This window comes from Falco cherrug, chromosome 9 (assembly GCF_023634085.1).
Source record: "Falco cherrug isolate bFalChe1 chromosome 9, bFalChe1.pri, whole genome shotgun sequence".
In the NCBI taxonomy this organism is placed as follows: Eukaryota; Metazoa; Chordata; class Aves; order Falconiformes; family Falconidae; genus Falco; species Falco cherrug.
The window spans coordinates 13514298-13540965 of record NC_073705.1 but is presented as its reverse complement, the minus strand read 5'-3'; the positions used below and the strand labels follow the sequence as shown (position 1 = coordinate 13540965).

At 45.9% G+C, this 26668-nt stretch overlaps 1 protein-coding gene and 1 long non-coding RNA gene across 4 annotated transcripts in view; one reads left to right on the top strand and one right to left on the bottom strand.

Moving 5' to 3' along the window:
* LOC114016641 (uncharacterized) overlaps nt 1–26668 on the bottom strand; it is a 118615-nt gene that overhangs the window by 21748 nt on the left and 70199 nt on the right. The window lies entirely within an intron of this gene.
* On the top strand, nt 1913–26668 carry TNFSF8 (TNF superfamily member 8). Of its 3 annotated transcripts, none has more exons than XR_008733779.1 (5): nt 1913–2661; nt 10076–10121; nt 18808–18879; nt 19429–24714; nt 26573–26668. XR_008733779.1 is itself a non-coding variant. In XM_005441994.3 (4 exons), the coding sequence occupies exons 1-4, from the start codon at nt 2467–2469 to the stop codon at nt 19824–19826; spliced, it is 711 nt and encodes a 236-aa protein (XP_005442051.2). In that variant the 5' UTR covers nt 1913–2466; the 3' UTR covers nt 19827–25386. The 3 variants fall into 3 exon arrangements, 1 of the variants encoding a protein (XP_005442051.2); XR_008733778.1 differs by lacking the exon at nt 26573–26668 and adding an exon at nt 25100–25386; XM_005441994.3 differs by lacking the exon at nt 26573–26668 and having other exon boundaries at nt 19429–25386.

Below are 26668 nucleotides of genomic sequence, written 5' to 3'. Positions count from 1 at the left end.
TAGCCATCACAGAAGGGGAATCATTCACAGATCCTGCTGTGACCTGAGGCAATCGTAGGTGTTTGCCTTTGCTCTCTTGGAACTCTATAGAGCATATTACTGCATGAGTGGATGCTCTGTGTTCCTATATAGTATTATGTGGCCTTCCCAGCAGATTTCAGCATTTCCAAGTCAATAAACTCTGCAGGTTTTCAATACTGTACTAGTGGACTAACCCAATTTAGCTTAGAAAGTAACAGGCCAAATTTAATCTGGATTGCACTTACTGACACAAGGGATTAATTTGTCCTGCTTTCCCTCGCTGGTTTTCACTGATCTCTTTTTCTTGTCCAGTCCTGACTGCTACAGTAGCTGGTTGTCTACCTGTACATGTTTAGCATAAGTGTTTTATAGTTTGAAGAGCTGACCATGCACATGTATGCAACCTTAAAAGCCTACAAACCCACAGAGGACCATGCCCTCCTCATGATACCAAACATGACGTGATAGCCTTAAAACTAGACCATTATTACTCTCTCAGAAATCACCTTCCTTGGTGAGATATGGTTCTGCTCAGCCATGAGCAAGAGATGCTGGACTGTCTTCAAGAACGGTAACTGCTGCCACTTATTGCAAGATCTTTGTAATTCAGGTTTTCCCACATTTCAGAATAGTCACATTGCCCGGGAGGGTTGGGAAGCAATGATGGTGTTAGGGGATCTCCACGTTCTGCTTCCTAAAGGGTAGGCTTGCTGCTCTGCGGTACTGGCTGCTTTGAGGGGTCAAGCAAAATTTCACAAGCAACACTGTGTAAATCTTTCCCTTGAAAATCAAAATTAATTTCCAGTACAAACCAGGGTGAGTGAGAGCCACTGCTGCTAGTGGCTGTCCAGCAGTTCTGCATCCACCAGGCAGGACCCAGCAGGTGAGGATCCACCTCATCCAACCTGTCAGGCTCGAGCGACAGATCTCCTGAGGGAGGCCTGACCAAGTGAGACTATTGCCTCACCCTTAAGGAAAGGTGGCTGCTTCCCCTTGCCTCTGATTAAAATAGATTTTGCCTGTTTCCACGGTGATAAGAGATGCTCTGAAAACCAGTACTGCGGAAGTCTGTGGAAGCCTCTGTAGTGTTGTGCTCTAGTGATGTGATTAAAGGTGGTAGTAATAACAGTAAGATGCCAGGACTCTGTAACATCAGGGGTGTGAAGAAGAATTGGATTAAAATAGAAAGGTACAACTTCTGGTTTGGGAGTCCTACAAGTCCAAATCAGAAGAATTTGAGAATTACAGAGAATTACACTCAATAAATGTTCTGTTCTGATATTCTTCCTATAGCACCTCTTGTTCCTCCCTACTGAAGGCAAGATGTTAAGCTAGGTGGACCATTGGCAAGATCTTGTTTGGCTTCTCTGATGTCCTTGTATTACCAAACCTGGAATAGCTGAGATAAGCAATACTGCCAGACATTGTGATCACCCTACACGAGTTTACTGGCTTGCAGAAGACACACATCTAACTGTGAAAATCTTCAGAAACACCCAAGACTCTTTCAAGATGGACTGTCCTAGAAATCAAGGAGTCATCTCACATAAAAAATGTAGGGTTGGGAATAAGGGTTAGGGTTCTTCCACACTGAAATGAATTAGGAATAGTTCAAGTTAAAGAAATCCCATGTAAATTCTGTGAGAAGCCCTGTGGCCGGGTGATAGTCCCAGGCTAGAACCGAGGAGAGGCTTGCAGCCAGGACAGAAGTGAGCATTAATTCTCTGGCTGCAAACAAGCCAGGGCAGGGAGGTGAACACAGACACCCTCTACATTGGCACATCCCAACATCCTGCTTTCAGCTGCTTTGGTGTGACCAGTTTCTTTCTATACCTCTGCCTAGAACTTGCATCCTGCATCAAAGATCTTCCTGACACATCTCTGTGAAATACTTCAGTGAAAATCTCACCCAGCACCTCCAGACCTTCACAGGCAGTAACAACAGTCACCAAATTCACAGCCTAGGTCACCTCTGAGCACCGAGCTTTGGAGATCACAGCTCGGGGACGCTACTGGAAGTAAGAGGTTACTCTGTGCAACAGGAAGGCAGAGCTCCAGGGTGATTTACTGTACCGAACTGTAGCTGCTCTGAGTATAAAATGAAACAGAATTTGCACAGCTCTCCGCAGAAAGCCAGTGGCGGCGTGGGGGATGACTGATCTTGGTAACTGCTCACCTTCTGACATCAGAAACCTCCGGTGCAGCATACAAGACTGCCATCGCGAAATCCCTGATCAAGAACATGAAGCTCCTTCCCCTCTTCACAGCTGCGTCCTGCTTCACGCCCCCAGGTCCCTCTTTCTTTGTACTACAAGTGATGAAGTTTTTTTTCCAGATCACATGAGGCAGGATGAAGGGGGAAAATCCTGCCAGGAACAGAGATGGGCTGCAACTTGAACCTGATCGAGGGGAGATACAGAGCAGTACCCTGAGAGCTATATAAGAATGTGCTCGGTACAAGAGCAAACACTTTTTCAGGTGAAGGACTCTCATGAATCAGCCATGCATGTGAATGAAGACACCGTTTCAAGGAGGCTTGGAGCCACCAACAAAACATGTTTGTATTGCATCATCGCTACCCTTGCTGTGTTACTCGTCTTTGCATTAGCCACCATCATGGTCTTAGTCGTTCAGAGGACGGTAAGAAATTTCTTACTTTATTCATTGGCTTTTTCTTACTTGCTTTCTTCCTTCCTTTCTTTCTTCTTGCCTTCCTTTTTTTCTTTCTTTCTTTCACCTACTGCTTTCCAAAAATTATTCTGTGGCCAGAAACACAGTCACTGCCTCCTGTTACAAATGCACATGCATGAATTAGGGGAGAGAACAGTGAAACAAAGAGGGAGAGAAAAGACCTTTCAAAAAAAGACCATCTTTCTCCATGGGCAGAATTAATTTCTATCATGCAATTTCTAATCTGTAAATGGAAGTGGAAAGCTCATAAGCCATGATGCAAGCCATTCTCTGTCCTGCCTAGCTAGGCAGAGAGGTGGAGAGAAGATAGATCAGTGCCTCAGTGTCTGCTACCTGTTTTTACATATGTCTCCCTTCATTTCTGTGGAGAGCAGCCAAGATGGTCTGGTCTGGTAGCATCTACATGTGTTCTTTTGAAATACTGATACATTTCAGTAATGGACATGACAGAGAACATCTCTGTGTGTGGCACTGTGTGGTGCTGTCTGCTGGGATACACTGTGATGTGGTGAAGCAAAGCGCTCTGGAACTACCAGAGCATTTGATAGGGGCAAAGTAGCTCACTTGTGCTCTCTTTTTCTCAGATCTGTTCCTGGGTGTGATTTTTAATGCGGAGTTAGAGCTGTAGCAAGGATGACTGAGGATATAAGTGAGGCAAAGTCTCACAAAACCAACTATTCTGTCTGCCTACAGACTTTTTTTCTTTCTTAAAATAAAGAGGACTGCTCTCACGTAGATCTGGGGTTGGATGGGGGATCAGTGTGACAGTTACAGCCAAGGCAGAGACGTACAAGTGGTTTTGAATATAAAAAGTGCATTTCTGATCTTACCAGGAACCTTGGCATGAACTTTACCAGGGTAAAATGCCAGGTTAGAAGTTTTACAGGCTTTGAAATCTTTTTGCGAAAATCTAAGTGCTGAAGTACCTCCACTACTATTCATAGTATGAAAACACCAGTGTAGGGCTGCTGGAGGAAGTTCGCCATGGAAAACAGAACATGATCTCTCAGCTCAGTATTTTCTCTTACTAAATTTACCCTGTGCAATGTGTGTGCCTGTGTATGCACATTACCCAGAAATTAAACCATGAAGTCTTGACAGTTACTTCTTTAAGTTGCACCAGAGAGGAGTAATTTACCTGAAATCAGCATTCTTCCACAAGAGAAGCAGTTTGGGCACAGTTAGAATGAGACATGGGCATTTTCAAGTGATAAACAGAGGGACATTTAGGGAGATCTTTAAAATAACAGCTTGGGTAATTACAGAATTGCCACAGCTTTCCTATATAATGAGGCTTTCATTTGTACTTATTATGAAAGTAAGCATTAAATTACCTTTCCATCAGGATAAACACAGTTACACTAGTTGCCAGAGGAGTAATATTACACAAAGAGTCAAGGTTTTCATTTAAAAGAGTAATGACATTATTGCAGCTGCTTCGGAAATGAGCTTGGCTTAAGGAGAAAATAGGAAGCTGAGGTGTGTGAGAAACAACAAATAAAATCGAGCAGCAATTCTATGCTGTGAGAGGAGTTTGGCAGTAAAAGCACAACTTGTGTTCTTGCTCTCTGGGAGCTGAAAGACCCCAAGTTCGGAAGCAGCATAGTCTTTCTCCATCCATGCCTGGCTTTGAATTTCCAGACCAGGGAACAAATGTTGATTTTGTGAGACGGGTTCATCAAGAAAATCCAGGCTTCCTCCAAAAACACTTCAGCTCATGGTCACACTGTCAGTGTAAGGCTAGGCACAAGCTCCTTCGGTAAAGGAGTTGTGGCTGGGTTGAACATCTTGAAGTGTTGATTGCAGCAGCTCCAGGACAGAGGGTCTGGGGAGTTCTTGTACTTGGAGCCCTGTGGATATTGACCCGTGTTGCTGTAGGAATTAGAGCATCATCATCTGGCTTAATTATTTCCTTTGTGACTCCTGAAGAGAGGGCCAACATTTTGTGTGATTGACCTCTTGGGAAGATCTGGTTTTCTCTCCAGATGCTGTCAATTGGGTTATGTGAGTGGTCCTTGACCACAAGGGCAATGGTGGCAACTTCATGCTCCCCCTATGCTAGGCTGCGGTAGAAATTTTTATTTTCCTCTATTCAAAGGAGTGTTAGAGGGTCTGTGGGACAATGCAGGCCTTGTGACCCATGCCTCAGGTACCACTGCCTTAAGAGGAGGCTTCTGGTGGCAGGGAGACCACACAGTCCCCTAGCCCCTTTGCAGGTACATGGAAGCTGGTTGCTTGTCTTCCTTTTGATTAATTTACACTTGCCTCGTTTAAGATGAAGGAAGACATATTGGAAAGGGCAAATCAAACTGTGTAGAAGCAAGGCATTTGTACTACCCAGCATCTAGGTGCTCTGAATAAGGGAAATCCAACATGAAAGATCAAAATAAAAAAGCAACTGTGATTCCAAAGCTGCTTCTCTGAATCTAACTGCACTGCTAATATACGTTATCCAACCTGCTCCTGCATTTTCCAACAACCCAAGGAATTTCTTTACACCTTGTTTTCAAGAAGGGTGGCACAGCTTATTAGCATCAGACCTGGGAACTGTCATTTTTTGGAACTACACTACATTTTTTGGAACTAACTACATGCACTACTGAAGTCAGATCATTTCTTCAGCTTTCATCTGCAGAAACCCTTGGCTTCAGGCCATTCACTTGTCTCCATCTTTCACAGGTGACTTTATTTTTCTCTGGAAAAAGAATAGTCGCTGTCACTATGGTCTGTAGCCTTCATTGTTCTTCTTAACGCTGTTAGAAGCGTGCTAAAACTTCCACCCTTCTGCTTTCATTGCTGCTGGATATAAATATATACACACACCTATGCAGATACTTATGTATATAGAAATATAGATGTAAAATCAGTGAAAGTGTATGGGACAGGATGGACTAGGCAAATTTTAAGACACATGGACCCTAGAAAATCTTGTGCTGTACTGCAAGGTATGCTGTAACAGACACCTAGGTCACCCGCCTCTACGAACAAATTCTGTGTTGATGTCCAAAGTCCATAATTTGGGGCAGTCTGTCACTGCTTTGCATTTTGTAGACTTCATATTTTTAACCTCCAAACTGCATGGGCAAATCTTTTCAGCACAGTTAAGGCATCAGTGTGGCAAATGCTAACAGTCAGTGTAGGTTTTGATATTTGCTGATCTAGTCTTCCAGGCTGCTGGAGTTAAAACTGTAAAACCCCTTGTCATGGCTTAACCCCAGCTGGCAACTGAGCACCAAGCAGCCGCTCACTCACTCCCCCCGCCCTGGTGGGATGGGGAGGAGAATAAGGTAGAACCTGTAGTAAGAACAGTTTAATATTTGAAATAAAGTAAAATATACTACTACTACTGCTCATAATAATAATAATAGTAATGAACAAGGGGATAACAAAAAGAAGAGAAAATAATAAAACCCAAGAAAACCCCAGTGATACACAGCTGCCCACCCCCTGCTGACCGATGCCCAACCGGTCCCCCAGCAGCGATCGGTGGCCCCCGGCCAGCTCCCCCCAGTCTCTGTACGGAGCATGAGGGCCTGTGGTATGGAATAGCCCTGTGGCTAGTTCGGGTGAGCTGTCCTGGCTCTGCTCCCTCCCGGCTCCTTGTGCCCCTCCTCACTGGCAGAGATGGGAAACGGAGAAGTCCTTGGCTCAGGGTGAGCACGACTTCGCAACAATTAAACCATCGCTGTGGTATCAACATCATTCTCACACCAAATCCCAAACGCAGCACCGTCCTGGCTACTGGGAAGAAAAATTAAGCCTATCCCAGGCAAAACCAGGACACCCCTTTAGCAGTGGGACTGCCATAACCAGAAATGGCTACTACAGCATCTGGCCTGTTCCTGCCCGATCTCTTCGTGTCTCATACCCACGGTGCAATAACCCTGCGTGGGCTGCCCCACTCGGTGGCTATTGGCCCCCTCTGGTGGACACCCTGACAAAAAGGAAAATAAACGGGAGGGGGGGGGGGCGGGGAAACCAAACAAAACCCACTGAAAATTGCCCCCGAAAACAGATTTCCCACTCATTGAACACCACAGGAAAACCACTGAGACACTTTAGAAGCAAACTGCACTGTTCTAACTCTTGCCGCCGGTATTCTGTACAGTGACAGTCACCTGCTGCCCAGAGGTGTAACTTCAACAGGTTTTGTCTGTACTGGAAAAACTGAATTTCACACGGGGCTGTTTCCTGTGATGCTCATTACTGGATCAGCTGTGGGACGGTGCTCCACTTTCTGGAGTTTTCACGTCTAGTTTCTACTTTTGCCTCTTGGCAGCTCAGGGTCACCTACCTAAAGTGCCACTGCCTGCCTTCCCCTCCACCAGACCAGTGATGATGGCCTGAGGCTGAGCAGAAACACGGGACAGCCTTGAGGTTTTTTTCAAGCTGCAAAACCTTCTTTCAGGACAGCAGTCCAAAGAGCTCATCCCTGCAGAGCTGCGGTGCGAACACACTCTGGAAAAGCCTTTGACTTAATTAAGCTGCTCCCAGACCAGTTTCTGGGGGACTCGGCATGGGGGGTGCTTTCTTAGGCTTTCTAAAGGCAGACACACACTTCAGAGATCTCTGAGTAAATGAACATTCACAGTTCGGACACAGGACATTAGAATGACCCTCTAGCAGCACTAGACTGTCTCAGCTTAGGAGAATTTCTTGCAAAACGATTAAGGGAAAGAAGAAAGAAATGCCTTTCACTGGCACCTGATTATAATTTTCTCTAATGAAGCAAACTGAAATTATTCTGCTCACTGAGTGGAGACCAAGATCTTTCACCAGCAGCACCCAGATCACTCCAGATGGGGTAAAATGCATTGTCATGAATTCTCTCTGAGCTGACACTGTAGAATTTAATATTTTGGGGCTCCTACTGTGTGCCTCTCTGCATTCCAAATTACAGCATTGCATGCACTATTTTTGCTGTTAGAATAGAAAGAAGCAATGTCAGTAATATTTCAAAGCCAGCTCTATAATTTTATTTGAATATCTACTCAATTGTCATTAAAATAAATTGCATTAGTGTCTGCTGATTTCACCCACTGGGAGACTTCCCAGAGAAGAACACAACACATTAGTACGTCTTAATTTGGTTTCTGTGGCCCTGACTACAAAGCAAGCAGCGAGCCACCAGCCGTGTCCCACACACCACCTCCGCGGGAGGGCTGCAAGGTGGGCACCTCACTGCCGATAATGTCTCATGGCTTTACCAAACACTCCTCTACAGGCAGCGGTGGGTCTGCCGCCTGATTTCATTTAGCATAACCTAGCTAGGGACACAGCATCCCCTTTCCCTCACAGAAAAAATGCCTTTAACTCTCTGCAGAGGGCAGAAATGCTCACCCATTGCATTGAAAAGCGGCGCTTCCCGGCACCGAGTGCATGGAGGCAGGACAGCCCAGCGCCAGGGTGCAGGATGCAGGATGGGAGCGGGGAGGCTCCAGCAGATGGACCTTGGGAGCGCTTTCAGCTGAGGCTGTTCTCAGTCCCACACTTGATTATACGCGTGCATAGGATCCATGAGAGTTTGCAAGGGAGGATGTCGTGTAGGGGACCAAAAAGCTCGGAAATGCCTGGCTTTTTTTCAAATTACAGCTGTAAGTTCCCATTCTTCTCCTAACCCAGCAGCCTGTAAAGCTTAGGAAGATCACCTGGAGAAATACTGTCTCAACAGATAACTTCTGCCCATCTTACATAGGTGCAGGGAAAGAAAATGAACAAATCAATATTACAGATATACAGACTTTGAAGCACCTACGCCATCCCCATCTGCGGGACACATTTTGTCATTAGACCAAAGGATAACATTGACTTGCCGGGAGCATATGCAGCTCTACCCCTCAGCCATGGTTGAAAACATGGTCACATTAGGCCAAAGTCTAATTAAAGGTATTCTTAAACATTTAAGGCTAGAACATATGTACCACAAACAGACACAACGTGACTTCTCTCACTGTCTAACCATCTTCCTTCTCCCCACACCACATATTGTCCTATTTACACACAGAAAATGCTGATGGTTTAAGACCACTATGGATGGAGTTGTCTTCCACCACATGCATGGTGTGCCTCACCTCTCCCAGGAGACATTAGATGGCCTGCTAAAGCTGGTAGCAGCTTCCTAGCTTTCTTCTTCTTGGACATCCTGGTTGGTCACTGGGACAGGCTTCTCAGGGAAGCGGTCACAGCACCAAGCCTGTCAGAGTTCAAGGAGCATCTGGATGATGCTCTTTGTCATATAGTTTAGATTTATGTAGTCCTGTGAGGAGCAAGGAGCTGGGCTCAATGATCCTTATGGATCCCTTCCAGCTCCAGATATTCTACGAATCTACACTAAATTGGGCCTGGCCTGGTTAGCCTGCACACTTAGCCCAGCTAATTGGTATCCAGATAAGAGGAGCTGGTTTAGGTTAGCCTGAGCAAAAAACACTCCTTGATACTGAAATCAGTGTGGGATTGTCTGGTGTGTGCGAGTGAAGGGACATGACACAGAGTTTCCAACACTGAGGCACTCTTAGTACCTTTCCTCAGCTGCTGGGAGAATTTCTTTATTCCTTGAGGGCATCGCTGGATGTTTATGAGCTGTCAGTGACTTTCCCTGTGTGGAAATAATCTGCAAGCAAGCACAGGCCTCGGGGTTCTGTGTTTGGATGGCAGAGAGGTGTGAAAAACAGAAGCGAGACCGCAGATGAAACATACCATATTTCACATGTGGAGCTTGTTTCCTGAGAGGTTCTCAGGCCATGCTGACTGAGGACAGTGCCCTGTGCCATGTTAACCTTTGGGTTGACATCCCAGCAAGAAGTAGGGGGAGAGGTGAAGCAGGACAACACTGTCACTCTCAGACCTGTGTTGGGGCTCTACAGCCTGTGTTTTCATCCAGTTAATGGCTTTCTAGGGACATACACTGGCTCTCAAGGGTGCTCAGTCCCACTCTGTCCTACTTGCTCCAAGTTTTGCAAGCCACAGACTGAAATTTTCAGTGTTTGTGTCTCCAAAACAACCCCAACAAAACCTACACACCTTTCTTACCACACTGAAAGAACTGCTGGCTGTGTCAGAAATGTAGCTTTTTCTATGATAGAAAAAAAGGGCTGTAACAAGGGATGGCAGAGGATGATACCTGGATGAGTGCAGAGACCTTGCCAGAGCTGTTTCCTCCACACTAATCCCTCACTGACCTGTGAGGCTCCATAGGAGCTATACACTGTAGCACCCAGCACTGGCTCCCTGCGCATCAGGCTCTGTATTACCTTCACGGCTTGCTACAGAAGCTTTTAAGATCCATATTTAAAGCATGGATGTACTTGAACATGGATATGCCCTGCTCCCAGAATAACCACCCCTTGTCTTGCTTCTCATTCAGACAGCTGATCCTGCCACAGAGGGCATCTCAAAACCTATCAGGACAGGTAAGACACCTAAGCAATACATATGATTTGCATCTGTAATGCAAATATTGTCCAGGATCACAAATGAGCCAATTGTGGACATTTTATCATTTCACATAAGGTCTATTCTTGGTGAAAAGCCAAGGTAGCAGGGTGGGGTGGGGAAGAAAAAGCTTTCAAATTACTCGGTAGCTCCGGAAACCAACGCATGGCTGAGGAAATAACAAGTATGTCTGAATCTGCCCTGAGGTGTCTTTGCAAGAGAGCTTTTTTGCTAGAAAATGTGAACATCAGTCCGTTAGGTTTCATTTTAAGGGCTAGCTCTTGCACATGTGGGCATAACACCCCGTCTTCACAAGGCGTGGGTGCAAATGTGTTGGCACATAGTTCAAAACAACTGAAGCTCTTCTTGTACTGCTCTGGCCTGGAGCAGTCATATGTTTCCTACTGGTTTGTGGGGAAAAGGGAGGAGGGAATGGGTAGATCTAGAAGGGATGAGTGGAGAACAGCAGCAAGAGCCACAGAGCAAGGAATTAAAGGCAGAGTATGACCACAGGGAGCCCAAAACAGGAAAAAACTGTCTAACTGGACTAGCAGAGACTGTGTACCAAGATTCTGCCTTTCCTTAGCATAAATCAGGAGGAGCACCATTTATTCCATCAACATTGCTTCCCTGGTTACACAGCCCTTAGGACCAAGGATTGTGATTTCTTGCAAATACAAGTTCATACTCGGTCCCGCAGGATAGGAGATACCGTTGCTTCCCACTGTACAGGTGAGGAAAATGAAGCACAGTGTTCATCTAGAAACGAAGGCAGAATGGGAAATTGAAGTAATCTAATTTCAAGGTCCAGAGAGTCCTAACCACGCAACCAGCTTTCCTGCAGCTGCATTTCTGCACACAGGTGACATAACGTAGCATTTGGTCAACTCATACTCTATCTTGGATAATTTTTGAATCCAGGACTGTTCAGTATTGAGCTTGTTTCACAGCCCACAGGTCTCAGAGTAGTCCCTGCATGTCACTGTGTCCTTCCTGAGAACCGCACATCTTGCCTGACCATCAGTTTTTTATGTTCTAAAATTCCCCCCGTAACTTGGAGGGATTTTCTTTTCCCGGACATCCTAAGCATGTATCACTTTCTCTCTATCAACCTAAGTAGCTCCTTTAGTCTTTTTAAGTTTTTTAAAAAATTTCTAGTGGTTTATATTGTGCTTGAAGTTCCTCAGAAATAAAGCAAGGTCAGAACATACAAGGCAGATCTGAGTAAGGGCGCTTGGACAGTCACACTCCAGCCCTAATCCAGTGAGTCCCCAAAGGTGCCCCAAAAGGAGCTTTGCAAACCCAGCGGAATGCAGAGCATCAGCCTTGCTGTCCTCGGTCCACTGGGACGATGGAGAGTCACCGGCAGCTACGAGGCAGTACAGCCCCAAAGCAGAACCTGCAACCTCTTGTAAACCAGCCTAACATCAGAGAAGTCACCAGAACCAGGCTGGCTTTCAATGGCTGAGTTTTACCAGCAGTTAGGAGGAGGCAGGGCAAGCTGTTGGTGTTGAGTCTAGTGGTTGACAGAGGAGCCACAGAGACTGTATCTGTAGGTCAGTATTTTTCAAAGCAAAGCACAAGTGATACTGGCATTCCCAGGGCAGGAAAGAGAGCTCTCACTAATCCAAAAATGCATTGATTTAGATATTTATATTTTATTCTCTTTTTTATTTCATATTCATATCTGCCAACCTGTGCCAACTGCTTTTTCTCCTCATCAATAACTGGCAGGTGCCAGGCAGGAGGGATTCACTCTTTCCAGGAACGTACAAGATGCTGCTTCATTAGCCAGAAACTTTTCTGCTTTGGGTCGATAACAATTACAGGCACCTTCTAGCTCTGAGTTCTGCTGCTAAATCAGAGATGATGCCATTAGGAAAAGACAAAGCAGGGAATGACAGAGAAACCCCACAAGGCAGGAAGAGTTGCTAAAAGCTGTTTGCACTGCGTGTAAGTGCTCTGTCAGCCCACCCTGCGCTGCCGACCAGTCTCGATTGTACATCTCAGGCAGGCTAATAGAGCATTTGAAGTGTGAGCCAATTATAACGGCCTTTTCTTTTTCTTTTAAAATGCATAAAGCAGGGCTAATTGATTAATATATCCCAGTGGGTAATTTACTAAAGGCCCCCTCAGCAGGAAGCTCTGTCATGTGTTGCCAAGAGTTGTGGCGACTGCTGCAAGGTCTCTTCCAGCAGCTGCAGAGCAGCAAGAACCAGAAGCGTAAGAAACACTGCAGGCTGGGGACTGCGGGGAGGCTGAAGCTGCTGGGGGTTTAGATTCAGATCTGTGTCTGCCTCTCAGGCAGCCCAGATGTTGATAGCATAATTTCAACACATTTTGTGCCCAACTTGTTCAAATCAGGGCTTCAAAGCCTTGCATTGTAAAAATGGGCAAGCAAGAATAAATTAGCATTGCCCGGCTGCCAGCTGGGCGCTCAGCCCTGCAGCAGTGCCTTGCTTGTGCAGACATCTCGGAGGTGCTGGTGGGGATGCAGGGCTGTGCTAGTGGGAACAGCAGGGTTCACTCAGGCAGAGATCGTATTGTAATGCAAGTGGCCAGGGGTCCAGGCACAGCTACACCTCTGAATAAATTTTGTAATATTAAAGCAGAAAAATCACGATGATTTAATTTAGATTTCCAATGAGAATATGTTCTATTATTAGCTACACATCAGTGGGCAGTAAAGCAGATTGATAGAAGGCTGACATTCCTGACTCAGCTGCCAGTCCTCGATGGGTTTGCAGGACTCCATAGGCAGTGGCTGAGAGCAATGCAATGTCAGCTAATTAAATGTTTGTAAGAAAACCAGTGCCAGTCTCCTCAAAGCTTCTGTGCCATTGTCAGTAGAATGCCTGAGCAATAGGGGGAAAAAATTAAATTCCTCATGAACTAACTGTCTGTGGAAATACTTCTCTGCAGAAACTCGTCCACATTTCATAAATATCAAATTATATATTAGTATGGGCCAAAGAGGTATTGTTAGGTTCATATTTTAGAGGGAAAGCTATGTCACAGAGAAATTTATGACCTGCCAACATCTGGAGAGGTTCAGCCCTCATCACCTCCTTGTCATCCTCTCCAAACCTCATCTCTCCATAAATGTTGTCACCCTGAACTGAAGGCTTTTCTTCTTATTTTGAACTGCAAAGACATGATACCAAAATCTCTTCTCATTTATAAAAGGAAAAACCTGCGGGTAGATATCTGTGCTCACACACACTATTTATAGATATATTTGTCTGGCAGTAAGATCTATTAGCAGCTGATGGACAGACCAGGAAAGGAAATTCCAACACCCCATTCACATTTGCAAGGGAAATAGGTTCTCAAATAAAAATCTGGTTCTGAGAAATTAGTATAATACAGGCGACATTCACGTCCTTGCTGCCCTAGAGTAAGTGGGGCTGAAGCCAGTGAAGCAAACAAGCCTTTCCAGATTTGCAGCAATACCTCTGAGTGCAGTCTGGTCTTCTGCAACTCAATCTGGTCTCCTCCAGCCTGGAGTTGTCCCTGTGCAACACTAAAGATGCTGCTGGGTTGTCAGTCACAAATCCCATGATGGTTGGTTCTTCAGAAACGGATATCTCACCTTTAGACCATATAGATATTTGCCTTCTCAGCTTCAGTACATGTATGTGTTCATGCACATGTATGTGAAACTGTAAAAGGTCCTGTCTGCCCTTGGGAGGTCGGGGCAGATGAGCTGTGTTTCTCCGTTTAAAAAAAAATAAAAAAATTTGGCAAGCCTGGGCTTGCAAATGCTAGAAAGAGCACACGAGCATCCTCCTAGGTAAGCATCCCGAGGAAACTGCAGCTAGACAGATTCCAGTCAGTCATAATGGGGGCTGGTTGCTTATTTAATTAACAATGAGATAATTGGTATTGCTACAAAATACTGAATGTTAGATCTTCCATCTCTCCAATACTTAAAACACAACTTATAGATGAACCTATATGTGAAATTTTGTGACCTGTGCCATGCTGACAAGCAGGCTAGAGACTTAAATAGCTTTGGCCTTAAACTCTGCAAGTTTTGCAGTAGCCAGGTATGCAGTGATGAGTTCATAAGAGGTTCCTACATCTGGAGGAAAGAAAGGGATGCTTCTAAAGTTAATACTTTCAGAAGGAGGTAAAATTGGCAGCTGAGTTCTGTCCCCTTCAAACGCACAGGGCCAGAGTGACAGCCCTTGGGTTCTCAAGAACCAAAGACCCTGGTGCATGTGTGACAGGCACAGCCATGAGCAGAGCCCAGCTCCGCCACTGAGCCCAGGAGAGGACGTCACTTGTCCTCTTGTGGCACTTGTCACAGCATGACTCAGCTGGGACTGTCCATCAGCGCCAGCTGGCAGCTCTTAGCAGGACACTAAGCTGGAAGGAGAGAGTTAAAGATAGCTACAGCGACTTCAGAGCGTGGCTGCTGAGAAATAGAATTAGGCAAGTTCTGCAGTTCTGCTAGCGCCAGCATGCTGACAGAGACGTATGAAATCACCTTGCTTAATTGTATAAGCACTTAAATCGGTGTGGGGTACGCAGGAATTGAAAGCTCTTTGTTGCCTGCCTGTACTTCTTTACTTCATAAAACAAATTCAGGGTTTTGACCTGCTCTTGTGCCTGTCTACGCTCAGCCTCCAGTGAGCTGCAATGCGTGTCCACGCTTCAGAGGCATCTCGCTGTAAGAGATGACTGGTAATAGGAGAAACTTCAGAAACCCTATTTGAGGGGCTTTCCATGCCTGGGTAGCAATGCTTTGGTATCTGGCATGCCGCTTTCAGATCTTGGTTTTAGTGCCCTTTGCCTGTGCTCCCGTTATACCCATCTTGGGTGGGGAAACTGAGGCAGCCAGCAGTGTGGAGAGTTTCCCAGGCAGAGTCACACCGCCTTGGATGAGGCAGGCAGCAGCCCATATGTCCACGTGTCCCAAAGCCCGTGTGTTCCTCCTGGCTGGACAGAGGCCTATTGTGTTTCAATGAGACTCTTTCCATTTGGCACTGCAGGTGGAAATCATGGGAGCGTCAGCGAGGCTGCAGCTCCTCTCAGTCCCATCTCACAGTCCTGTGGTGCCCCCCCTTTGGCTCAGTGGGGAAAAGCTGCATTAAGCTCATGGAAAGAGTCTGGCCCTTTTCCTCAGGGCTGCACCCTCGGGATGCTCATCCTATGTTAAAAGGGGTCAGGAAGACAAAAGTGTATTCTCTCTTAATAGCTTCTTCACAACAAAATACCCTAAACAGCTTCCTACCAAGACTCCCTCCTTATCAGCAGGCTTCCTTAGAACAGCCTGATCTACAGCATCCATGCATCACAGCAGACCACGAAACCAGTGTGGTCTCCTTGGTCCTTAGTCCCAAACATGCTTTCTTCCCCTCCTTCTCACAGTATTTTTAAGCTCATATAATCCTATTGACTTCAGTGGGATTACTTCTGCTTTACACTGTTCCTAGTGCAAAGCCAATTAGGCGATGTGATTGAACGTATCCATCGATCAGTCCCGAAACTGTAGTAATTTCAGCCCCTCCTGGCTTGCACTGAAATATTTCAGATATAAGAATCAACTTGAGAAATAAAAATAGAAAACAGTTACAAGCTGCCTCAGCAGAGTGAGAACCGGAAACATCTCTATAAAACCATTTTTTTCCTCATAACTTGCCTTCTCACAAACACAGCTGATGTCACCAAATAAATGGTTTAAACACACACACCACACATAAAACTTGCTGACACCAATAAACGTAACTACAGCTTTGGAAATGCAAAATGCAGCTGGGTCAGTGAGGGGTAGATCCGGAGAGATGCCATGAACATCCCGAGGCAGCTCATGTCCCCCGGCAGCACCAGACTGGCCGTGCCAGCCAGCTTCCAAAGTCTGCCAGAGCAGCAGGGGATTTTCTGCTTTCTAGGGTAAACCCCCGAAATGGCATGGAGTTTCTGCAAAAATACTGTCCCTTCTTGCAGGACACTTGTAATACCGGTGGGCTCAGGATGCTGACTATGCATCACCAGCGCCTGTTGCTGCTCCCCTAACAGCTTTAGTCTGAAAGAAGGGCCAGAAGGGTTTTCTCCTATCCTGTGCCATTTCTCCACATCTCTGTAGTGTCTGTGCACTCACTAAAACATTACATTAACATCAGGAAAGCAGGCTTTGGTTTTTCTTTGGGGATTTCCAGCATGGGCAAGGGACTTTGATACATGCCTTACTCATTCTTGGAGTGCAGTGGGCACCTGCTTCCCTCAAAAGTGTTGAAACTACTGTAATGAAAGATTGCAATTCTTTCAAGATACCCACAGCCTCCTTTCTCCAAATGAGTGCAATGGGTGCAGTGTTAGAGATCAGCAACGGGGGGTGGGGGGGTGGGGCTTGTGTGTAGGACCAGCTTCCCCCTGATTTATCCATCCTCCTGACCAAGTAGGTCTTCAAAACCAGGCCATGCAGATACCACAGGGACTGGAGGTTTGAATCTCTGGTTTGTACCCTTAGTTTCAGGAATCCTATGAAACTTAAGATGCTTGTCTTACTGCATTTAGAAGATTCGTTGTTCATGGAAAGAACAAGAAATATGTCATCTGATGTCAAGTAATAGCATCAAGATTTAGCAGAACTTAGTTTAGTGTGTTAACTGATCCTTCAGAGACTCTTTTAGGGTGTGTGACTTACACCAATTTTATAAACTGACTCACAGGAAAACTTAGGTGATCTGTGTACCCAGGGAGAGGGGAGTATTTATTGGTAAGGCTTTACTGAAACTCCTTCATACTCTATTCCTGGTATTCACCTGTAAAATAAAACACAGGAAATTCCCGGTCTCCCACCTGAGCTGCTACGCATCCCTTCCCCAGCTGCAGCAGGGCCAGGAGATGTAAAGGAGAGCCAAGGGAAGGAGAAATACCATTCATCTGTCTGGTTGCAGCCACTGGGATATCCTACACTATTTTCCTGAGTCTGTATCTTGTCCCTGTGTCCATACGTGGGCTGCACAGGGAGGTACAAGCTCTGCTTTGTACAACCGCAAAATAATGGAGGAACAGTCAGTGACACGCACTGAATGGCCAGTGAGGCTAGAAGTGGAAAATCTTACACAGAGCAGATGGGAAGGTGAAATGTGGCTGGAAAGGAGGTGAAATGGAAGGGGGGGTGGTAGGGTGCAGGGTCCAGGATGCAGGAGCTGGGACATCGGGATGTAGTAACTGGATGCAGGGACTGGGGCACTGAGATGTGGTGCCTGGATGTGGGTGGGAGCTGGGACGCCAGGATGCAAGGATGCGATACAGGGATGTGAGGGCTGGGACACAGGGATATGATGCTGGGATGCAGGAGCTGAAACAGCAGGATGCAGTGCCGGGATGTGGCAGCTGGGACACTGGGATGCAGTGCCAGGATGCAGAGGCTTGGATACCAGGATGCAGAGCCGGAATGCAGGGACTGGGATACCAGGCTGCAGTACTGGGATGCAGGGCCTGGGACATTGGGATGCAGGTGCTGGGACACAGCGGTGCAGTGCCAGGATGCAGGGGCTGGGATATCAGCTGCAGTAGTGGGATGCAGGGGTGTGGTACTGGGATGCAGGGGCTGGGACACAAGGGTGCAGTACTGAGATGCAGGGCCTGGGACACTGGGATGCAGGGCCTGGGACACGGTGGTGCAGTACCAGGATGCAGGGGTTGGGACACTGGACTGCAGTACTGGGATGCAGGGGCTAGGACACAGCGGTGCGGTACTGGGCTGCAGCGGCTGGGACACCAGGATGCAGTGCCGGGATGCAGGGGCTAGGACACAGCGGTGCGGTACTGGGCTGCAGCGGCTGGGACACCGGGATGCGGTGCCGGGATGCAGGGGCTAGGACACAGCGGTGCGGTACTGGGCTGCAGCGGCTGGGACACCGGGATGCGGTGCCGGGATGCAGGGGCTGGGACACAGGGATGCGGTACCGGGACGCGGAGATGCGGTGCCGGGATGCGAAGCCCCGCAGTGCCGGGCGCGGCCGTGGGAGGGCGCCGTCCCCGCGTGGCCCCGGGCGCCCTGCGGCGGGGCAGCCCCGCAGCCTCCCCGGCGGCGCCCGGCCCTGGGGGACAGTCCCCGGCGCTGCGGGAGCCCCCCGCCCCGGGCTGGGAGGAAGCTGCGCAGGGCTGTGCCGGCCCCACTAGCAGGCAGCCTTGGGGTCCGAGCAACCAACAACCTCGCCTAAAGTCCCGGCGGCATCCACACTTCACCCGCGAGAGAACAGAGCGGCGTCTCAAAAGCACCCAAAGAGCCGTTTTCAGGAGTACGTTCCAGTTCAATGTTTAAAAGCTGCTTTCTGTAATTGCACCGTACAAATAACATGGTTAAATTCTGCTTACCTGCACATAGAATCGATTTGTAAGAAGAATAAGAAACACCATTTTTCGCACTGATAGCTGCAATCCACCAGAGCTTTCACCAGTTTAAAATTTACCGGTCAAGTTACGTGATTCCCTGTGCAGGTCAGATGTTATCAGCCAAGAGTAAGAACCAAGTCTCCTATGTGCTGTTCTAGCTACTGCTGCTTGTCACGTTGGAGCTGCCACTATGGAGCTTGTCCATAACACAGTTAGAGCAAATAAACGAGGTGCCAAATGCTGACAGCGTTTTGCAGTACAAAAAAAAAAAAAAAAATCAGGACTGGTCACCTAATCTGTTGTTTCTTTCAGGGAACACCTCCGAAGATTATTTAAGAATCCTACAGAATGTCCCGACCAAGAGAGCGGCTGCGTACATGAGAGGTCAGTGGGGAGCCCCATAGAGGGCAAGAGCCGGTGGAGCGAGGCTGCAGAGCTGGCTGAAGAGCAGGCTGTTCATGTCACCCAAACTGGTTTCAGTGGCTAACAGCTTTCTGACCAGATGGGCATTTTATAGGAACAAAATCTTTAGCTTTCCTGAAATGTGGGTGTATTTGGTAAACCCCCTATCTGATCACATAAAATTTCTTTATCTAAACTTGATCAGAAAAAATAAAGATAGACCTTCTGCACACAAACACACGAATATACACCTCCATTATTTCCCTTCCAATATTACAGAAACCCATTTACACCCCACCCCCCTGCCTTGGGTTTCCCAAGGGCTGTGTAAGTCCTTGGAACTTTTAACACCCGGCTTCCATGTGTGAATCCCAGCCGCCTGGCTGGGGCATTTTCTTGAGCTTCCTGCAGGAAAACCACTGCCCAGGCCCCTCCATTTCCCAGGAAGCTCACGGCCACCCCACAGAAGGCTGAAGTCAGGTCACGAGAGCCCTGTGGCTCATTGTTAAACATGTTTCCTTTCCTTTCTAGTGTCCAGTCCAGTCAACAGGTCAAAACTGAGCTTGGTCGAGAAGGGTGTTTGTGAGGACATCCAGTGCAAGAAAGAAGAGCTGGTGATCAGGAAACAAGGCCTCTACTTGATCTATTGGAACTTGAACTTTCATTTCTCCAGCTGTTCTAACAGCCCCACCGACCTGAAGATAGAGCTCCTGGTGAACAACAAGGTCCACAGGCAAACGTTAACCACATGGTGCGCGTCAGAAACGTGCCAAGAAAAGACTTTCAAGACCTTGTTCCAGCTCCATTTGACATACTTGAAGGCGGAGGACCGAATATCAGTAACACTTAACCATCCTAGATTCTTGAATGAAATTTCCCTTCCCAATGAAAACGTTCTCGGGGTCTTGAGGTACAGAGACAAAATGTGAGCAGCTCTCTGGCTTCCCACTGCTGCCCAAACTCACCTTTCCCTGAACAACAGCTTTTCCTCAGCAACACCTTGTTTTGAATCTCCTATTTTACCTGGTCACTAAGGTAAACAAGGAACTTTGTGAGCATCCCAGAACAAAACCTAAACCACTCCAAGACCCACACCCGACAGATTCCTCTGGTTTGGCTCAGGGCAGCACTGTTGTTGGACTATCCAGCGTGTAACCCCAGACCTGCCGATGGTTCCTCAAAACAGCACTGTGTAAACACAGATTAAAATGTAAGCAGATTAGAGGAAGAATACTTTTTAGCCCGTGGACCGCTGGCAAGGTGCCTGTGCTCAGGAGATGGGGAAATCTTTCAAACTGAATTCTATGGAGTAGTATTTTTAAGTGTTTTTTGCAAAAAAGCTACAGTCAAAGCTTGTAACCAAGGCTTTCTTTACAACCAGAGTGTGCAACTGCAGCTCTGGGGTAGGTTTATGGATAGACTGGACAAAAGCAAAGATGATGAAATTATTGACTCTCAGGCTGGTAGCTAAAACTCTGGGGCAGGACGTAGGAGATATGGAACTTACGGGATATTTCTGTGCTGCATTCTGCTATAGACTTTATGCAATTTACTTCCAAGTGTCTTCCTTTTCACTACTTACCCATCTTTTCTATTTAAACATTAAGCTCTTTGGAGCAGAGATTTTGTCTATGCACAGTGCACAGCCTCTGTTCTCACCTGAGGTTTCTAGACCTTTTTGTAACAAATACTAAAATAGTAACCTAGTTGCAAATCCATCCACATAACAAAGTTAATTATCACACATTTTCCTTGAATCCTGCCCTGCCTGTTTGACAGTTCCCTGCACGGCAGCAGACCACACTGTGTGTAAATACACTTCTAACACCTGCACTCCCTGAAAATCCAAGATTTAGATCTGAGGTCCAGAGTTTCCCTAAGCTAACCTCAGACCTGGCCCTCGGCTGAGAGCTGCGGTGCTTGGGCAGTCCGGAGGATGATGTGATCTGAGCTGCTTCAGTTTACTCAAAGGCTTAGATAATGAAGGATAAAAGAGTAACCTCAGGCCCTCTTATTCTATGAACTGCACTAACACAGGCATTTATTGGAAATTTAATTCTTACAGTATGGGAAGGGAAGGGACCAAAACTTTCCAAAGGCTGGTACCAGTTTACTCTTTCCTCCTTTCCCTTCATCCCTGAGATCCTACTAAGGTGTATTTTCACTTCTTTTCAAGTTTTTCCTCTTGTGTACCTGTACCTTCTGTCCTTTACATGACTAGAGCTGGGTGAACTGTCCACATCAAAACATTTAGTCACGGATCTTATTTCTGGCTTCAGAAACTCAGTGTTTTATTATTCAGGCTTAGCTGATGTTTTCAGCTGATATAGCTTAGTTTGTGTAAGCGCATTCAAAATACTCCTAATAGTAGTAGTCTGTTACTTGTGTTACATCACCAGAAATCAATGGTACATACTGGTGAGGTTTCGTCCATTGATCAGGTGACTTCAAAATGCACAAGAACCTTTCAAAGAGTCATGAGGAATTGGTTCAATTCATTGCTAGAGATACCGGCTTTCCGCTTGGATAAACATGGCTGAAAACAAAAATTCCTTTTGCTATTAATGGTTGAGGGGAAAAAAAAAAAAAAAGAAAGAAAGAAGAAGAAAACTAAATCCGTGCTTTCTTTCTTTCTTTTCTCCTTAAAGATTTTTTTCTTTTTTAATAGGAGTCAGCTTACCCTGCCTATGACATTGTAACCTTCACTGGGATCTCCTCACCTCTCTGGATCCTATAAATATCTCATGTCTCTGAATAGGTTTTTTAATCTCTATCTGCCTCCACCTCGATACACATGACTCATGCCCAGAGAAGTTTAAGCAAGCCAGGCAGTCAGGCATCATAGCTTCTGAATATAGAAGAGGCAGCTGATGAATGAAAATATACATTTACTCACACATACCACCACTCGCACACACTCCTCGCCGCCTTTTCTGAAGGCTTTGAATTGAAAGAGAAAGACCATTCTTTAAAAAAATAAAGAAGCTCTCTGCATAGGATGATTTTATTCTATTATTTTGCCAGATGGAGAAAATCCTGACAAAGCAGTGCTAAGCTTCTCAGCCCCAGGCTTTTTAATACCACAGGATAAAGCAATCTGGCCTCTACTCTGTTGCCTCTGAGAAACAGGAATAAATTATAGGCATAAAGAGAGCCCATTAATAGTGTGCAATTTTGCCATCAGTTATAAAAATGTTAAATAGCTTTCACTGAAACAAGGCCTTGAGCCAAGCAGCATCCTCCATGCTTTCCAGTGGGCTCCAAGTCCCTTCACTCTTTCAGCCTTTTTTCTTTCACTTATTAGTTTTTTGAAGCAGGTCATTATTGACAACAACCCTGTGCCAAAAAAAAAAAAAAAAAAAAGTCCAGGCTGATCCTTCACACAATGCCGCATCTTTTCAGCAACACCACCAGCAATTCCCCTTGGGGAACAGCCTGTTCCCACGCCTCAGCCTCCCCGATGGGCTGGCAGCATACAAGCTTTTCTGCAGGAGGGTCCTCACCCTCCCGAGGAGCATCGCAGACCTACGGACCCTGCCCTGGTTCCCCACCGCAGGGCTCAGTCCAGGAGAAGAGAGCACTGCAGAAAGCACTGAAATCACAGAAAAATGTTGAAAATTCCTCCCCTCGTCCTCCACCGTGGCCAACCTGCAGCGTCCTGCGCGTACGCTCTGGGCTGACTTCGCCAGAAACAAGCAGCATCAGCAATCTCACAAGCCAGGTTGCTCTGCTGAGGGTTCTTGACCCTTCTCAGACACTGAAAAACTTGCCCCCTTAAACTGCTTTCTGCAGCGCCTATGGGAGTTAATACATGCCATTATTCATACTCTTGGTTGATAGGCGAAAATGCCTATTATTGGCTTAATTCTGGTTGTTCATTGCTACAGAAAATGTGAATAGAGAGTTAAATAGAACTCGGGACAATGCAATTTACTTCCATCCAAGCTCATCTGGGACAGCAAACCAAAACCAGATAAAGTTCACTGTCAGAGATATCAGAGTTGGATCTGAACTTCACCAAAGCTGTGAAGACTTTGAAACCAGGATTCTAATCAGACTTCACAAGGCCTGATGACAGTTCCCACCAAACTGGCCTCAGCCGAACTCCTCAAAGCTCAGATATGACAGTTAGGTCACAGCTCATCTGACACAGACAGAGGCTATGCAAGTGCTGACTGAGGGAGTTTTGCATTCACTTCACTTCTGGTTTTGCTTCATTTTATTTTTTTCAGCACTTCCCACAGGGAGGCAATAACACAGTCACTTAGAGAGAAATCCTTTACCGTGCCGTGGGCCAACCAGGGGCTGGGTGCTACCTAAAAACATCCAGCAATCCTATTTTAAAGATCCCACTTACATCAACAGTGCACTTCTGCAAGGTAACTACCTGACTGCACACCTCTTGCACACCTGGATTCCTTTGGAGAGCAAACAGCATTCTGCAAAATCCTTGGCCACTTGCTTGTGCTCTTAAATGAATATTATTGTTCTTTGTAATGTTCTTAGATGCAAAAACTACAAACAGCTCTATTTTTTTGGAACACCCTATCCTGAAGTTGAAGAAAGAAAGGCACTACTCAACACAAATAACGAGCCGAAAAGCAAAATAAATAAAAAGCCATTGCTTTTGGGGACCTCTAACTGGGCCTTGCTCACAGGTCTTTAAAAACTGGAAGTGATACAGCTTGTGTTCGGTGAGAGACAGCAAGAGAAAACCTCAAAGGCAGCTTCTGTAAGAGGAATAACTGTAAAAATGCAAATTATGATGAGCAACACTTGTGATAGCAAGCGTTGCACTGAGTGACCTCAAAACCTTTTCAGCCTCAGCTTTTTATGGTTATAATAGGCTCAGCTTCAAGAAAGTATGATGGGCTGTGACGATACAGTCTTGGAAAAATGTTTTGGAAAAATGTTTTGGAAAAGTGCATTCTGCAGCCATGACCCCCTGCTCCCCTCTTCCCCTCAGGGATGCTCGGCCGAAGTGGTTCAAATTCCTGATTTCTCCTTTCAGTACTGATCCCAGGACCTTGAAGATTTGGGGTGGAGGAGGGTAAAGACCAAACAAGGACAGCACGGCATATTCTGAAATTCACGTACTGAGCCCCCAGAGCCGCCATTCGCATCGGGGCTGGAGCCTTCAGCCCCTCCACACTCAGAATCCCTCTGGGCTGCACAGGGGTCACTGCAGGCAGCAGCCACCCTCCTCTGGTAAGACGACAATGTGGTACAGGATGGGTGAAGTCATCAGTGTTTCCTAGGGCGCCGTATGCTGCAGTACTTGTACACCATTTCCCTTCAGACCTGTCCACAGCATCTAAATTTAGGCTCCCTATTTCCCTCTATAGCGAGCGTGAAGCAAGAACTGCCAGGAGGTGAGTCAGAGCACCCAAAATAGCTGCCTAGATAAGACACCAGCAACAGCTGGGTGAGTCTTCACTCAGTCCACTCACCGCGTCCTCAGTCTCCATCAGTGCAAGACACAGAAAAGATTATTTCAGCTGTGGATTGATAATTTATGGACACTTTCTACAGCTTCCCAGAGTGCTGCCTGTGCTTGGAGGCTGTGTGTGGCTCACGGAAAGCCCACGGCTCTCTAGAAGAATAAGTCTGTAAGGTGAAACGTAAATGCCAGCTGAGCAAGCTGTTAGATTTATGGATGCAAAAGAATAAGATTTGCCTGCTTAGGTCATCTTCATTCCCACAAGCACCTATTGCTTAGACTTGTCCAGAACTAACAGAGGGAGAGCAACATTGTGGAATTAGGCACCAATTCAGTACTTAGATTTTGAAGTGACTGGGTTTTGCCATCTACAACCGGTTAGTAAATATTTGACAGATTTTTTTATTCCTTCAGTTTACGTATTTTTAATTTCCTTTTTTTTTTTTTTCTATTAATCTGCTTCTTCCTATCTTTTCTTCTATTTTCCTCTCTGCATAAAATAGATGGGAAAAAGCAAATAAAGGGTGGGGGGAAGGTGGGGGGGAAGGAAAGAAACCAAAGAAGCATGAAGAACTGGGGGGAAAAAACCCACCTGCTTGAATAGTTACATGAGTGCTCCAAAGACGTGAGTGAATATTGGCAGATGCAATGATCTGAAAATAGGTATTTTTACAGTTTATGCTTTAGAGGAAGATTAAGTTTAATGCTTAAAAAGGAGAACTTTAAGCTTTCTTTTAATACTTTATATGAATGTAATTCCAGGGGCTTCAACCAAGTTCCTCAAGCTTGACAGTGGTAGAAGAGCAGAACTTTTGCCTCTGGCAAGCAGAATTGTGTGCAGTATAGCAGAGCCTTTATATTTAAAGGGTATTTTTTTGATGTATAAACCTGACTGTGTTGTGAGACAGTTCACTGGGGGCTTTAGCAATAGACACATATTAAATGTCCAAGTAATTATATCATGTAAAATGAAATTGTTCTATGTTAATTATTGCAGTTTAAATATTGGGGGCATGGGTGTTTTCCTGAATAAACACATCTGATTCATAGCACAGGGGTGACTGTGTCTTTAATCATTGCTTGACACTTCACAGAGCGTGTGTACAAGTAGATCCGCTACAGACCTGATCCTGCAGCCAAACAGGATGTAGGACTCCTTATGGGCAAGTTCACCTGATGCTCGTCCACAGCATCCCTCTGGACCACCCAGGGGGAAGGGGGCTGCAGTGAGCATTTGCCCTTCTCCAGGAGCACAGACCCCTGTAACACCTGCAGTAACACGCATGCATGGGTCTAGTTGGCCTTTTACTGACTAGAGGCTGAAGGCCAGGGAAAAGCTTATGAAATTTTGGCTGCTTTAAATACATTGTGAGCTGAAATACACCTTGGAGCGAATGGGTGCTGGGTGACTGGTCCCCTGATGCACAGCTCAGACCTGCAGCAGTGGGATGAGGTTGTGCAGCAAATTACTGGACCAAGAGGCTGGATCTGACTCCAGGCTTGTCTTGAGTCAGTGGCATCCCAGTAAAGACGACTGAAAGGATCTCAGTACTCCTGATGTTACAGGGTAGTGATGAGAGACAGGTCTGGCCCTGACACTGTAACAGCTGCATTTCACAGGTGCAGAGAAGTTTGCAGAAAGTTAGTAGGATCTTTCAGTGCTTGGAAGGTTTTTCTCAGATGAGAATAAAGTCTGTATGAAGATCTAATGATGTAAACATTTTAGCTGAACAGTAATTAAAGTCTTGGAATTCAGTCCTGGAAAGTGCTCAGTACTTTTGCTCTGATTCAGAGGAACACTTCAGTGTAAACCTCACTTCAGGCAGGTGTTTAATTACAGCCATCAAGAGGCTCTGATAATATGTGGCCACTTAAATGCTTGAGTATTTTTAAGCAGGAGCAGACAGAATGCATGTGTTTAGGTGCCTGAGCAATTCTGGGTCATGGCATCATACAAACAATTCAGTAACATAAGTTTATCTAGCATCAATATTTTTAATGAGTCACTTAAGCTTTTTCTGAGATTTTGATCCTTGATTACCATACAGTTTAGGGGGTACGCTCCAAATAATTTCAATTTAAAGTTTGTAAAACTCCATAAGCAACAAGGATTTCAGAATGCATTTTGTTTAGATATTATGTAAAGTTGCTCAAAGGACAGCAGGAATTGAAATGCCAAAAGTCAAAAAAATTCTTAAGCTGATTTTCTTTTTTTTAATTAAATAAAACTAATAGAAAAAACTGCAGCAACTACAAGTTGGATGAGAAAACACAACAGACACGACTCGTTCTACAAGTCCTCTTATATTAAATTCTGTGCAGGTAAGACAA